The 14,907-nt window shown below is 45.3% G+C and overlaps 1 protein-coding gene across 4 annotated transcripts in view; it reads right to left on the bottom strand.

Moving 5' to 3' along the window:
- Positions 1 to 14,907, bottom strand: part of DAAM1 (dishevelled associated activator of morphogenesis 1) — an 896,952-nt gene that overhangs the window by 248,502 nt on the left and 633,543 nt on the right. For all 4 annotated transcript variants that reach the window (XM_069638889.1, XM_069638892.1, XM_069638891.1 and 1 more), the window contains one exon: positions 7,264 to 7,335. In XM_069638889.1, coding sequence (XP_069494990.1) covers positions 7,264 to 7,335 — 72 coding nt within the window. The remainder of the gene's footprint in view (positions 1 to 7,263; positions 7,336 to 14,907) is intronic.

The following is a 14,907-nucleotide window of genomic DNA, read 5'->3' as shown; positions in this document are numbered from 1 at the left end:
CTGTGGGTCCCTTAGTTGGTCAAATCACTGCAGTTGTGCGCTTTACAGGGACATCAAAACAGCAGGTGAGTGGTTCATAGAGTGCCAAATGCAGCAAAGTGAGTTCTGTAGCAGCTCGAAGTGAGTAGCGCATGGTTGAACTGGCACAAAATTGTTGTGAGGCACTTAAACAGAGGTTCAAGCTGCTTCTAGACATATGGGTTGCTGGGAGGCGCTAATCAGGGTCCTCAGGGTGAAGGGGAGTGCTTAGTTCTGCACTTGCACTCCAGGAAGTTTGTTCTGGCACCTATAGGGCCTATGCCACATGCAGCGAGAAGGATCCTAGTTCTAGTGCATAGGCAGCAGAGAGGACTTGGTCCACAGTAGTGTCACCCACACTGTTCCCAGAGTATGGTTAGTGGGCAGAGCTTTCCTCACCTATGGAGTGCCCCATGTTCACACCGCTACGGCAGAGCACTTTGAAATGGACTGTATCGCAACCAGAGTTTCAGAGAATCCTCCTAAATGTTAATGTGGTCCACAGCAAGCCTGTTGCCAGGTGTCAAATCCAGGATGCTTTTACTAGTGCCCCTTGCCTCCTGACATCATACCCAGAGTTCTTTGTCTGCAGGAAGTGGGGCTGGGGCAAGATAAGTTGTAGAGAGCACTAACCAAGACAGTGGAACCCATTTCTCAGCCTACTTCTCCCTTATAGCTACTCTAACTCCATCCCCTTCTCATATCTGCTGACTTCAAAAGTACTCCATTGATCATTACCCTGATGTGTGCGTCTTTGTTAGGACAGGTCTACCTTTTAAAGTATTGGTTGCCAGGGTACCTGCCAAGGAGGTTCCTGTACCCTGGGAGGAAGGGGTTGGCCTTACATGGGAGGATCAGAAGACAGCTTTCTGGCCTTTGGCCCTTGTGGCTGTTGTGGAGACACCCATGTTAGACCACTAATACACATCAGCCCAGTCATAGCTAAGCACTGCTTACTAAGCAGATACAAATATATCAAATGCTGTGGCTATATAATTGTGTGACCAAAGTAGCTGCCATGCCATAACCTGGAATTGCTTATATTTACAATTTAATATTACACTAGCCTGATGAGGATACACAATTATGATTTGAATCAGAAGCACATGCAATTAAAAAGCCACCTGTCAGAGCTGTGTGTCCCAGCAGCTGTCAGGAATGAACATATGACCTTTGAAACTGCCCTGTGCCACTTCAGGGCTGGTACAGGGGATGTAAGCAGACGGTCTCTTTGAGGTTACACTCCACTAACCTAACAATCAGCTAGAGTGAATTTCTTGAATGGTTTAGCATTGTGAGAGAGTTAAAATATTTGCCAATAATGATCTGCATCAGATGGGTTAAAAGGATTTGGCATTATGAAAGATCACTTCTAGCATGCAGTGAGCAATTAGTCGCTACAAAAAACAAAGGTCTGCTGTCTCAATGTATGAACAATATTTATATTTCGGCTCTAACATCAGTTCATGAATTTCCATCACTCCAACTGTACCTGAGCAGTGAGCCCATTTTCAAGGGTGTCAGTAAAGTACAAGCAAAGAACACAAAGTGTATATGTGTGCAACTCTCGTTTAATGCTGTTTGGTCCATTGCGATACTGAAGCAGGATTGGTCTATCATTCGGCTTCGAATTCATCCCTCGGAAATGTGACTGTTCATCTCTTGCAGTTTGCATGATTGTTTTGCAACCTGAGATGATTTGTTCTTCTACTTGGTTGCTGCTGCCTTGCCATGATCCTTTGGGATATTTGGCTTCTCCTTGATACTAATCGCTAAGGAGTGAATTACAGGCAGCATTGGAGCTTGTTCGGACATTTTGCTTTATCATTGCAGGGGACCTGTTCACAGTAAGTAATGCAAGCCAACTGCTGCAAACCTGAACAAGTAGTCAACAATGGAACATGCCTTAACCCAGGTGTCCAGTCCATCTGATTTAAGGATCACATACTCTTGAGGTTAACCTGCACTTCAAGAGAGGAGCCAATGGAAGAGCCATGAGTTCTCCAATCTTGCCATCCTCTCCTCACCTCCCTTTGGCCCAAACACTGATTTTGAGCATTGGATGCACAAGGCTAGATACTGAGGGGGTGTTTTTGGATTTCATCAAATGTTTACAACTGATTTCAGACCCATTAGTACCCGGTGGGTTGTGGCAGCCTATGAGCCAATGAGAAGGCTCGGTAATCCCCCCCGCTCCAAGCCGCCTCGTGGCTCTGGTGGCTGCCATCTTCTCCCGGCAGGGAACGAGGTAAGTGTGGGCCCCAACCCCTCGAAATGAAGTAGTGGGCATGTGTTGAGCAGGATGACTGCATGCCGCGTCCCCATTTGGTAAAACGTTTTTTTAAACTTTTTTAAAAAAGGTAGTACTACCTTTTTTAAAAAACTTTTTACCAGATGGGGACACGGGCATGCCAGTGGAGGTATTAGAGTCACCATGGTTGGCCTATGAGGATCTTCTGAGGCCTTGGTGTCCTGATCTTGAATAACAATATTCTGTCGGATGTGTTCAGCGCTGGGAAGGGAGCTCAAGCGGCGGAGACCACTATTTTCAAAAGATGTCCATTACAACCAGCTTGGTTTGCTGTGTGGGAGTAGTGTGTCGGCCAATCAGGAGCAAGGGGTTAGCCAGTTGAGGGGGCAAGGGGAAAGGAAGGGTGCAGTAGAGGAAATAAAAATCAAGGCATAGAACATGCTAACTGAATGATAATAAAGTATTACCTGTTCGGAGAGTGTATACATTTAAAAACATGCTCTGTGCACCTCCAAGCCAGTAACATTACTTGAGCAGAAAAAACAACTTACGTTAATCAAAACAACACAGTTAAGTAAGACAAACCTGAAGCTCAAAGTGGGACTAATCGAGGCCATTTGACGGGTCAATATTTCAAAGAGAATCATTAACCGGTTCTTTTTACGAAATAGTGGAACTATGTTTCCTGCTGTCCTGCCCCCACTCCCCACAAACACCATCACCACGCCCCCTCCCACGCACAATACAAACCCCCAAACGCACCTGCTGTTTAAGGAAATGTTCAGCGTTGTGCACTCAAGTGCAAGTTTAAACTTCTTCCTACACTTTGATTTTAAAAGATATTTCTTTTTAAAATAAAAGTATAGGAACAGTGAAACGTAAGAAAAGTGCTCAGAATCTCTGAAACCCCTCTTGGGGGCACACTTTAATTTCCTGAATGCAGCTTCCCGAATACCAGCGCTGCCACTGCATAATAAAGGATTGTAAAGTTAATGATTACAGACTGTCTTTGTAACTCGTTCTGCCGAGCAGCTGCCCAGGGAGCAAGGCCTTGTGGCAGCTGCTGTGTGCGCCGCCTCTGCAAACATCACACCGCTAAAAGGACAATGTGCAACACTGCTTTCCCGACTTTAGTGACGTTTGGTGTAAGGCCCGCAACAGTGTGGCAGAAATATTCTGTGCAGGTGTACAATGTGATGGAGGCAGGAGGGTGCCGCTGCTGGCACAGCTGACAAGAAACGCCGGTATGTTCACAAACGACCCCCGGCCTTGTCCGAGAAATTGCCATGAGCGGCGGTCATCTCTTCAGAGTTCACACCGAGCCTTCATAAACAGAGGCGCTGGAATGTCCTTTTCACCCACTGCATGAAACTTTGCTTCCACTTTCAGAAGAGAGCTTTTAGTTTGCCACGAAACGTGCGGGTATTGTGCAAACAGGAATCCTAAATGGCAAAACACTGAGCAAGGCAGTACTAATATTAGCCTATTAGTCTGGGCGGAAACGTGTCTATTGACTTTGCCTCTTTAGCAGTGGGTACAAGTAACTATGGGACCAAACAACTGACCGGCAGCGCCACGTGAACAGTGCATTCTTGCGGTGGTCGCATTCACCCAACCAGCAACACGCTTCCGTTAATGCAAGGCAATGAACACTGTGTGACCCACAAAGGAAGCTTCAGGTACACAGCAGCCTTCGAACTCTTCCGCCAGGAGAGGGAAGGGGTACAGACACCCAAGCAACAGAAGCCTGCCCTGAGCGGTCCCCTTTCCAGAGGCCATAACGTCATTCTCAAGGTCCTCAAAGGCCAGGCATTTGCACACGAGCTTTAGAAGCTCACACAGGCAGCCTTGTGGACAGAGGCAACCTGTTGCATCAATAAAAAGAAATCTTGAGATCCAAGAGTTTTTACAGTGAGGAAGAGAAGTAGCTCAATGGGACACCAACTATTCCTCTGTGAGCAAAGTGCTGGTGGCAGCAAGAAACAAGTGCCCGGGGTCTGACCAGGGTCCCATCGCCAGGCTATTGTTCAGAGACATGGGTTGGTGATTGCACCATCTCCACCTGTAAAGGGAGGAAAAGGGAGAATCGAGGGTTTAAAGGGCCAGACCACGACAATGGACAAAGTCACAGACCCCACAGCAGATCGGCAGTCTCTGGCCTGCCCTCATCTGGGAATAGTGTACTTCATACACCCCCAAAACCAAGCTGTGCAAGGCTGCTCAAAGTAGTCTAACTAAAGTGATATGAAGAAAGGGATGACTAGGCAGCTCTCACAGTGGTCCTCAAAGCTTCCAAGGACTGGGAAAGCGGTCACGTGGCGTCCTATCCATAGCAGATCCAGCTGGCTGAAATGTGTGTATGAATTGTGACAAGGGTTGGAGCCGGGGATTTGCTACACTAGGACAGACTGCTTTCATACATTGAAGCCATCCCTAGCAGATTAGAGCTCTACCAAAGCTAGATACGACTGGGGTTGCAGGGACTGCTTACACTAATCAGCCTGGCCAGAGTTCAGAGAAAGAAAACCCAAATATAGTGCTAGTCTTTGTGGGTGCGCTTCCCTCTGCTAAAGGCTCACAGATGGGACCAAGAAGCACCACCATCGCCAATATTCACCTTCCTCTTATATTAATATTTATAACAGTAGCAGATGCATCAATCTTCGATCTTGGGATACTGTAGAAACCTTAACTGAGGCAATGGCTCCTCAACCGCTGGGGGCTGAAAGAGACCACACATGTAGGCTTGGAGATTACTTGGACGCAAGGAAGGAACTGCTGAAAACATGAATGCAAAGGCAACATCTTCAGATCTCAATGTGCTGGTAGTATGAAAGTAGAAAGATTAGTGGGCATTAATGGTTAGAACATATGCACAGCATCCGCTCACAGTGTTGTGCAAGGTTATAGATATCAGTAAGAAAAGGGTACCGGGTACAGTCTTGATCTTTCAGGTTCAAAATATAAATCTAACCAAAAAGCGAACAAGATGACAGACTGCCATATCAGTTTCTACAATCGCATTAACATTCTTTAAAAAATACATTTTATTTAAAAAAATATATATGTCACCATTCATCATTAAAAATATATATCACCTGAGCATAACGGCGGCTGTTTTAATACATATACCACACCATGCATTGTGTACGCTATAACATATCGCACCACAATGCTGCCAGTTGATTCCAAAACACAAGATTATAAGCATACATACAGTGACCATTCACATGTTACATAAACATGACAATGTACAGATCACGGACTACATGTGTTTAGGTGTTTAACCCATATACAGAACTTGATACTCTCCCACACTCGTATTTATTTAGAGTGTACACATTTCTTTTGTATTATATTTACAGTGTACACATTTCTTTTGTATTATAAAGTCGATACGTGTTTCAGCTGGTATAGATTGGCGAGTATACGGCTTCTATTTGATCAGGCCTTCTTCAGGACGTAAGAAGGGCTCTGTTAGAGCACCCCTCCTTTTATATTCTTGTGTTCTGCTGTGCCTTTCGACCTGACGCCCAGTGGTGAGAGACGCGGAGGAGACACTATGTGGACTGAACTTGTTGCCGGCAGGCAGCAGGAATAGAGTGGCTGTAATACAGCTGGGAAGATGAAGGACTAGTGCCTATATGGAAGCATTGCAGACCGCACAGTGGAAATCAGGTTCTCACACAAAAACTGGGCTGAGATTATCCTTTGATTTATGATAGGAGAACATGGGTGATGTGCATGAGAAGGACACACAAAAACACAATCAAATACAAGGAGGGGTGCTGCAACAGACCCCCGCTCACATCCTGAAGAAGGCCGGATGAAATAGGAGCAGTAAAATCGCTCATCTATACCGGATGAAACATGCGTTGACCTTATAATACAAAAGAAATGTGTACACTGTAAATAAATTTGAGTGTGGGATAGTATAAAGTTAAGCATATGTGTTAAACACCTAAACAGATGTGGGTGATCTGTACATTGTCATGTTTATGAAATAAGTGAATGGTTACTGTATGTATGTTTATAATCTTGCGGTTTGAAATCAACTGGCAGCATTGTGGTGCGGTATGTAATAGCATACACAATGCATGGTGTCGTTTATGTATTAAGAGAGACAGTTATGCTCTGTTATATATTTTTAATATTCAACGGTGATAAATATTTTTTGAAATAAAATGTATTTTTCGAAAGAATGTTGATGTGGTTGCAGAAACTGATATAGGGGGTCTGTCAACGGGTCTCGTTCACTTTTTTGTTAGAAGGTAAACAGATACTTCACCATAGTGGAGATTAACGATTGTACACGATGGGTCACCCCCCAAATGAAAGGACATACTATCATACAAACCACATTGGACTTCCAGGATTCACCCTCCATGCCACAGCTGTTTTTTTTTTTTTTTAGAAGGTAGCACAAGGGGAGGTAGTGGACATATGCTACATGGTGTGTTATGTCAAGGCAGACCAGCATATATCATAGGAACTACTAAAGTACCGCCAGCAGAAAAGAAAGATTCCCAGTACTTACTTCTACTGCACCCAACAGTAGAAGACGTTAAGTATGGGTTTCAAAGGACGCATGAAAAAAATGACCATTTAACGCAAGTAGAATTGGACATTTCATTAATAAGCCACACATGTCACAGTGCCATATAGTAGCCATCCCTGGAAGTTTGCTTACAGTTCACAGCCACAGAGCAAAGCACCATGGGTGTGCAGCCATTAAAGGAAAGGATTGCATTATTTCCATATATCTGTGACTGCAGACATGCCTCATCTCATTACTGGTTTACAAACACTGCAGGGAGAGTAGTGTAGCATGTCCTTGGACTTCACCGCAAGACTGCTCCAAAAACAGATGACAGAAATGCACATTATATAAAATCCTACAAGGGTTAAACTCAAGTGAAAACTTCGCAGGACGGGACACCATAAGATCTCTTCCTGTTCAGAAAGAAAGTCCAGCTCGTCTGGAAGATACTCACAGAAGCCATTGAATTCAACTGGTCGATGTAAAATTCTGGCCAGCTTGTGGCACCTTTTTCTTCTTCTTGGTCCTGAAAGAAAAAACAGCACTCCAATTAGCACAATCATCTAAACAAATAAGTTAACACATACTACCAAACAAATGCAGAAAAATACCCAGCTATAGATCTGGAGCATAATCGAAACCACAAATTAAGTCCCTGTATTTGCAATTCAACCCATTTTTGACGGGGACAAAAAGTAGACAGTTTATGCAGCTACAGTTGTGTTGTCATTGTTTGCCTCTCTATACCCTAAAATGCAAAGACCTCAGTACAAATGGCAATCATTTTTTTTATCATACAATGATACCATCTGCCAGAATAATAGGAAACAGACTACCCTCTTGTCAGTGTGAACCACAGTGGCAGAGGCCCCAACGGCCTTCAGTGTAACTGGACCAGTGTATTATCAATGAATTAAGCAGGACAGGGCTAATCTCAGTTTAGTAATTACCATTCTAAGATCGACCTTTGCTATAAGGTCGAGATAGTTTGAACAATCATACCCATCAACCATATGGTATGTGACGAATCCAGGGAATTCGTCCCTTCTCCATCCCCTTTGGGATTAGGGAGGTGAACCCGCTAGGCTCAACAACCTACCAGGGGACAGGGCGAGAGGGTCCCCATTGTGGTGACCCCCCCCATACCCTTTTAGGAAGACAGGCAATCCCTGAACAGGAATATGCGTTACCCATATGTGGGGACTAAAAGAGAGAACAGTGTAAATACCCCTAGAGAAGTGGCTGGCGTGGTTTCTGAAACTGTACTGTTGCCATCCTTGCACAAAGCGCAGGACCAATGGATTGTCCCATCTGGTTGCAGGGGGGAACATTAAGGTGCCATGAGACCACAACTGAAGAGGGAGGATGCAAGCCAGAGGAGTAATGTAGAGGAGGGAACGTCCCCCTTCGAGGCAGAGCCCAGGAGCAGCACCATGTAGACGGCGCAGAGAGCGGATGAATGAGAAACGCTGCTGAGCCTTCTGCAAGGATGGGAGCCATAGTGGCTTGGGCCAGCTGAATGAAAAAGAGATGAAACCATCCCAGAAGCAGTTGACGGGCACCCGCTGGCAACAATGCAATAGTCCTGTGCAGCTCCGACCGGAGTTACCGATGCAAGCAAACCGGAGTCGCGGTTTCGCACCGGCCGAAAAAAGCGCTTCAACCGACAAACACTGCCACCAAGAAAAGGTACATCGTACGACCAGGGAACCAGGAGAAGGCCGTAAAGGTCACACCATAGCCCAAGGCAGGGGGATGAGAAACCAGATACCCCAAGCAGGAGTGAGAAACCAGATAGTCCAAGATGGGGCAAGACACAAGATAACCCAAGAAAAGGTGAGGAACCCACTAACACAAGAAGGAGTTAGGAACTGGATAACCAAAGAAGAGGGGAGGAATCCAATAGCCGAAGACGGAGCAAGAAACCAGTTACACCATGCAGGTACGATAAATCAGATAGCCCAAGACTGGGCGAGACGCAAGATAACCCAATAAGGGGTGAGAAACAAGATAACCCAAAGGGTTAAAATATTAGTATTTTGTCAGTGGTTTGTTGCATACGTAGCTCCACCTTTTTATTCTGAGCTGCCCATGTGTTGCTTTTGGGGAAACAGACACCCAAGTAGTGGAATGTCTGTACCGTTTATAGTTACTTGCTATTAAATTTCAACTGCATTATTGGACTTCTATTGTGTCCCAAAATCATGAATTAAGATTCCTTGGCACAGACTGCTACGTCTAATTACTATTGCATTGCAAAAGTATTAAAAGGTAACTAATAGCTTGACCAACGCTATTCATGCTTTTGACAGGTTAACCGCATCACCCCATTTCAATTCATCCCAAATCGAGATCACCTCCAATGCACTTCAGCACATTTGCCAGACCCAAACTTGGGCCTGGTCTAGGAGGGAGTGAGTTTCAACAGTGTGGAAGCTGGCTGTAGATGAAGTCATTAGTAAGGAATTTTGGAGATCTGCGTATAGCTGCCCTGGTTGAGTAAAGAATTTTTGAATGCTGAACAGCGGTTTGACCTGTTCTAGGTCAAATTACTTTTTTTCCGCCGACTGGAAAAAAATAAAAATTAAATTTGATTTAGGAAAAATCCGCTCAGTGCCTTTTCTAAATCGAACAGTCACGCCCCTGCTGCACACAAGTGTGTGCAGGGGCCGACAGGCTCACCAGGGCCCCGTAAGCGGAGTAGGAGGAGAATGGGTAAGTGTGCGTGTTGGTGTGTGAGTTTTGGTTTGGGAGGGTGGAAGGGGGCGTGTGCTGAGAGGGAGTTCAGGGGGAAATCCCGCGAGAGAGGGTGGGGGTATGTGTGTCCAGGAGCAAAGGAGGGCTCAGGGGGTGAACCCCCCCCCGAATTTAAAAACATTTTTTAAAAAGGTTTTAATTTTTTTTTTTAAAAAAGGACAAACCCACACGGGCATGTCCTTTTTGCATTTTCTGAGAGCCACACAAAATCGCTGAAAAAAAAGGGTCTTTATGTGCGACCTTCAGAAAGCAGGAAATTGACATCTGCTTGACCTTGCCTTTATTTGACTTACCTTGGACAGTTGGAAGCAGTGTTAAGGTGGAAGCATAATAACTTGGGCATGCAGGTCTTAATGCAACACTGCATTCCTGCTTCTCTTTACCAGATAACATAGCTGATACTGGGTTTGAAAGAGTCAAAACGCAATGGGCAGTTTGAGGGGATTAGGGCTGATTGCGTTATGTTTTTGAGGCAGGTTTGCCTTGGTCTGTGGTGTCCCCTTAAACAGGATATTTCATTTCATGCTTTTGTTATCCGATTTTAGGAAGCGTAAAATCTGTTTGTGGTTGTGTGTGTATACTGTATTTGGCCTAGAAAATCTGTGGGAGGCAATTGCCATTCATTCTTGACCATGGCCTGCCGTGTGATATTAAGAATGGGGGTGTTTGGTGAGGTCCGGGGTGATTAAGATAGTAAAAGGGATGTCCAATTGGTTCCACCATGGTAAGACTGAGGCATCTGTTTCTAGATACCTCTAGATGCCACTAGGTGTGTGGTTAGGTGCCATGTAGTGTAGCCTAAATCTCCAGGTCTCTGGAAGAAGAGCACAAAGCTTCTGTGGTCACTGTGCGGCAAGGAGAAGGTGGAGCTGCTGTAACCATTTCAATATGATTGGCCACATGCTAACTGCCAGTGGTGAATATCATGGTGGTGTAGAATATAAGGCTGCAAGCCTTCCTTCATCATTTCTACCATGCCTGTGGCCCTAGATTTAAGTGGCACAGAGGACGAACCTGGGTTAGACCCTTGCTCCGTGCAGATACAGAGTACGGACCAGAGCATCCACGGCCTACATAGCAAATAAAGGGATCAGATTCCCAGGGCGCTGCTGCAGTTAGGTCATCTCAAGTCCATTCTACAGCTCTTCCCTGATTGCATGAGCAGCAAGGTTTTCCCTTTCAAGTATTAAACACTTATTTCGAATAAATGTGTCCTGAAAACCGTGCTCTTTTGTCACCTAGAAGTGAAGCTTTAGATTTTTTTGTTAGAATAAATGCGTTTGACGTTGAATTTTCTTGATCTTCTTAGTCAATCCTTTTTCCTAGTCTTGGGGCAGGGCACGTGGGTGATGCTTTGTGCACGAAGATCAACATTTTGGATTTGGCCAAAATCTTTGGGATTTTGGTTTACAAATTACGAATGTGGATAGCGATGGTTGATAGAGAAGGTGGAAAGCTAGCTATGAGTAGCAATATTGCAGTAACGAGAGTTTGCATTACTGGGAACACCTTGCTAGAGTAACCACCCTTTCGTTTTAGTCAAGGACAGTCTGTGACCTAGGTCCATTGTGAATGTAAACGTCTATTATGGGCATGTGCTTAATGTTATAGGATATTTATACTGCACACTATCAACATCAAAGTGCTCCCGTGGTGCTCTGGCGGATCTGAAAAGAAAGAGGGTGGGGTAGGTTAGTAGGACTAAGTGGGAAGAAGCGCAATAGAGTTGTGATGTGCTGTTGGCAGCTTCAGTTCGGTTTACACAGTTCGCTGAAGCGTGGGTGTGATTTATTTCGATCGGTAGTCATGTGCTGTTGTGCGAGGCTATGTGTGGGTTGTTTAGTTGTGGTGTAGTGAAGTGCGTACGATTTGTTTTGCAATATAGGTATGGCTGGGTTAGGTTTAAAATTTGAGGGGTGCAAGCACAGGAATGAGATTTTTAGTGGGTTGGTTAGTGGTGTCGCTCCATCATACCTCCTCTTTTGGCCATCTGTGATATGTGTTTCTGCTGGTGGTGTGTATTGAGGTGAGCGGGAGTGCGGGGGTCTCCAGTCTATATTCTGTGTAGGATTTTCAGTTGTCTGCTGCGTTTAGTGGTGATGCCTCCTCCAGCCCACCCTCCTCCATCCCATGTCCTGGAAGATGGATTTCTACACTGCATTTGCCCCTGGCATAGCCAGGCGTGCGGCGGTCATCTTCTTCCTGGGACCCTTCAGGGAGGGGGCAGATGTTGGGGGTGGCGGGAACTCTTCCCAGTGTCCTTGAGCTAGCTAGTAGGACGCCACTCTTTCCCCTTCGACTCTTATTCCCTCTCTCTGTTTTTCAACCTAGGACGCTCCCATCTCTCTCATATGAATACGTTGAGGCCTTCTGTCGGGACCCGGGTCTCCCTCCCACTCCGAAGTCTCTCCGCCTCCCTGCACTTGTCGTGGTATGCTTAAGTCCTCAGTCTTGCGACATGTGTGATAATTCAGAGGGGTGTGGGTATTGCTCATTAGTTTTGGTTCTGACTTGAACAGCCAGGTTTTTAGGAGTTTTCTGACTTTTAGATGATCCTTCATGGTTTGTATTTCTCTTGGGAGGGAGTTCCAAATGTTTGCGGCTAGGCAAGAAAATGCTGATCCACCAAGTATTTTCCTCATGTATGGTTTTGGTTCCCGGAGGATGTCACTGTATGATCGGAGTGATGTGGTTGGCTGGTAAATAGTGATTTTCTTTTGTAGCAATTCTGCTCCTTGGCCGAAGATTGCTCTGTGCGCTATGCATATTGTTTTGAATGAGATAGGTTTTTTGATGGCAGCCAGTGTAGCATCTTTAGCGCAGAAGTGATGGGGTCTCTTCATTAGAGTTTGAGGAGGAGTCTGGCCGCTGCTTTCTGTATATGCTGCAGTTTCTACAGTAGGTAATTCGCCATTCCGAGATATAGGCTGTTGGCGTAGTCTATCCTGCACATGAGGGAAAGAAATTATGGATAGTGTTTTGTGCGTTAAGGAGAGGAAGGGTAGAATAATTTGTTTGTGTGTAGGTGGAGGAAGCATTTCTTGATTATTGCGATTACTTGTGGCTCTAGTGTTAGCTTGTTGTCCATTAGGATTCCAAGGCTTTTGACCAAGTTTGATGGCGTGGCCACTGTTCCTAGTTCTGTTGGCCATAGGATCTATTAGTTGCTTTCCTGGTTTTTGGCTATAATCATGATTTCTGTCTTTCCCAGAGTTGTTTGAGGCTGTTGGTGTTCATCCAATCGTTGAGTTCTTTCAGTCTACTAGCGTTGTTTTAACAAAATGAGAGCTTAAATGGACAATGTCCATTTGTTTGATCAGCTGAAAAAAAGCTCACCCAGTCACGGCCATGGACCGCCAAGCTATATGCCAATGTTGATAGTTAATAGGTGGATGGGGACATGATGTGGCTTTCTTTCTCAGTGGTCCAATCAGCAGCCATCCAAGTGTCTGAGGGCGTTTCCCCCCACTGATGCCCTCTCTGGAGTCATGTCTGCAACCGAAAAGCGCATTTGCAGATTGTGATGGGAGAGGGGCAAGCAAAGCAACCTGCAGTGCAAATTTCTGATGGGTGCCTATAGGTGTCTGTTGTGGGCTCAAGTTAGACGTGGCACCATTGCATAGAGCACCCAGATGATGTGTGTGAAGCATAGGGCGAAATTTTGGTGAGCTGGGGTGCCAATGCTGGTCTTGATGTGTCATGTCTTGTGGCCTTATAGTGAACCCTATGTGGTAGACAGTCCACCTCTAGCATGATCCACGTGTGGCTCTCTTGCTGCTGACTGCTTGCTAGTATGCGAGTCAGTGTTGTGTAGTCTAAAAGCGTTTGATGCTGCTGTGGCAATCAGGAATGTAGCTGCTGCTGGAGCCAGTGCAAATGGCAATGGTACTGAGGGCTTCTGGCGGTGAGGGGCACCAAGTGACAGGTAAGCGAGGAGTCAGGAAACCTCGTATCGGTTTCCAGCACAGCCAACATGAATGTTCATAGAGTGGCAATACTGCCATATATTGGCACATTTAGAATGGTAAAGCCTTCTTATATTGGAAATATTACCATTATTAGGGACAGCCAATATGAGTATTCTTACAGTAGAAATACTGTTGTATATGTAAATATAGCATGACAGTGTCTTCTTACAGTGATAACACTGGTATATTTGTGTAGCTCGTATGTCAGTTATTTTAGCCTAGTAAAGTGTTTTGCCTAATTAAACTGAAGTGGAGAGAGTAGAATAACTACCTGGAATAGGAGATTAAAGGTTTCAGTCTAATAGTTCCTCGTTGTAATGTCAAGCTGTTTATTGCCAGGCTAGTGTGAATTGCTATGAGAGATGCCTGCCAATAGGTGGCAGCAGGGTGTCCCCAGAAAGGTTGGAGGGAGTTACTGTACCTTAGTGACTACATGACTGCCAGCAGACCGGACACAAGTGTGTGGACGTTTGGCAGGAAAAAGCTGGGACTGAGGAAAGGTTTCTGTGCAATGGCGACCTGAGAGGGGGTTGAGCAGACATTTCTGTTGAGGTGTGAATTGATAAAGGTCTTTGGGCTAAAGAGTTTCTCTTTTGAAATCCCGACGTTGGGGCTCAAAGCTTAAAGCTGAGAAGGGCTAGTTCATATATTTAGGTATGGATGAGGCATAAGGGCTTGGAGAAGTTTTTGGGAAGATGTGACGTGTTGACTGGTGGGATTATTAGGGAAGTGATTTTGACCTGAAGCACAGTGGTGCAGCTGGAAGCTTTGAGCCTGTAACCCAGTGTTCGTGTGTGCACCCAATGGATAGTTTAAAAGATTAGGGTACTAACACAAAATAATTAGAGAGGTTGTCAGGTAAAGCATGCCTCAGACGTGTCCTCAGGCTAGAGAGAAAGAAAGCTATAATTAGTATGTGCCTCGTGCATCAAATGTATGACTTTATTGGAATTTTTTTATGGCCCCTATACAAAAGTGTTTACAGTCTCCACGAGACAAAAGGGGGTGGTACAAAATACAGGGGAGAAAAAAACCAAATAACGCTCGTACTAGGCCTTGTTCATGTTAAAAGACATTTGTACCGCACCCTATCACCACCAGAGTGGTTCCCCTGGCGCTCTGGCAGATCTGAAAGGTAAGAGGGTACGGTGGAGCGGGATAAAAGGAAGAGCAAGATTGGTGATGTCCTGTTGGCAGCTTCAGTTCAGTTAACACCATTTGCTGAGCATGGGTGTGCTTTACGGATCAGTAGACTCCCATGGGCTGTTGTGCGAGACTGTTATTTGTTTTGTTGTTGCAGTGTAGAGGAGCGTGTGCGGTGTTCTGTGCGAGAAAGTGGTTGTGTTTGTTTGGGGTGTGAGGTGTAAGCGGAG

Source organism: Ambystoma mexicanum, chromosome 14, assembly GCF_040938575.1.
Source record: "Ambystoma mexicanum isolate Mex_15411 chromosome 14, UKY_AmexF1_1, whole genome shotgun sequence".
NCBI classification, from domain to species: Eukaryota; Metazoa; Chordata; class Amphibia; order Caudata; family Ambystomatidae; genus Ambystoma; species Ambystoma mexicanum.
The sequence above is the reverse complement of the archived record's forward strand: the minus strand, read 5'-3'. Positions and strand labels throughout refer to the sequence as shown.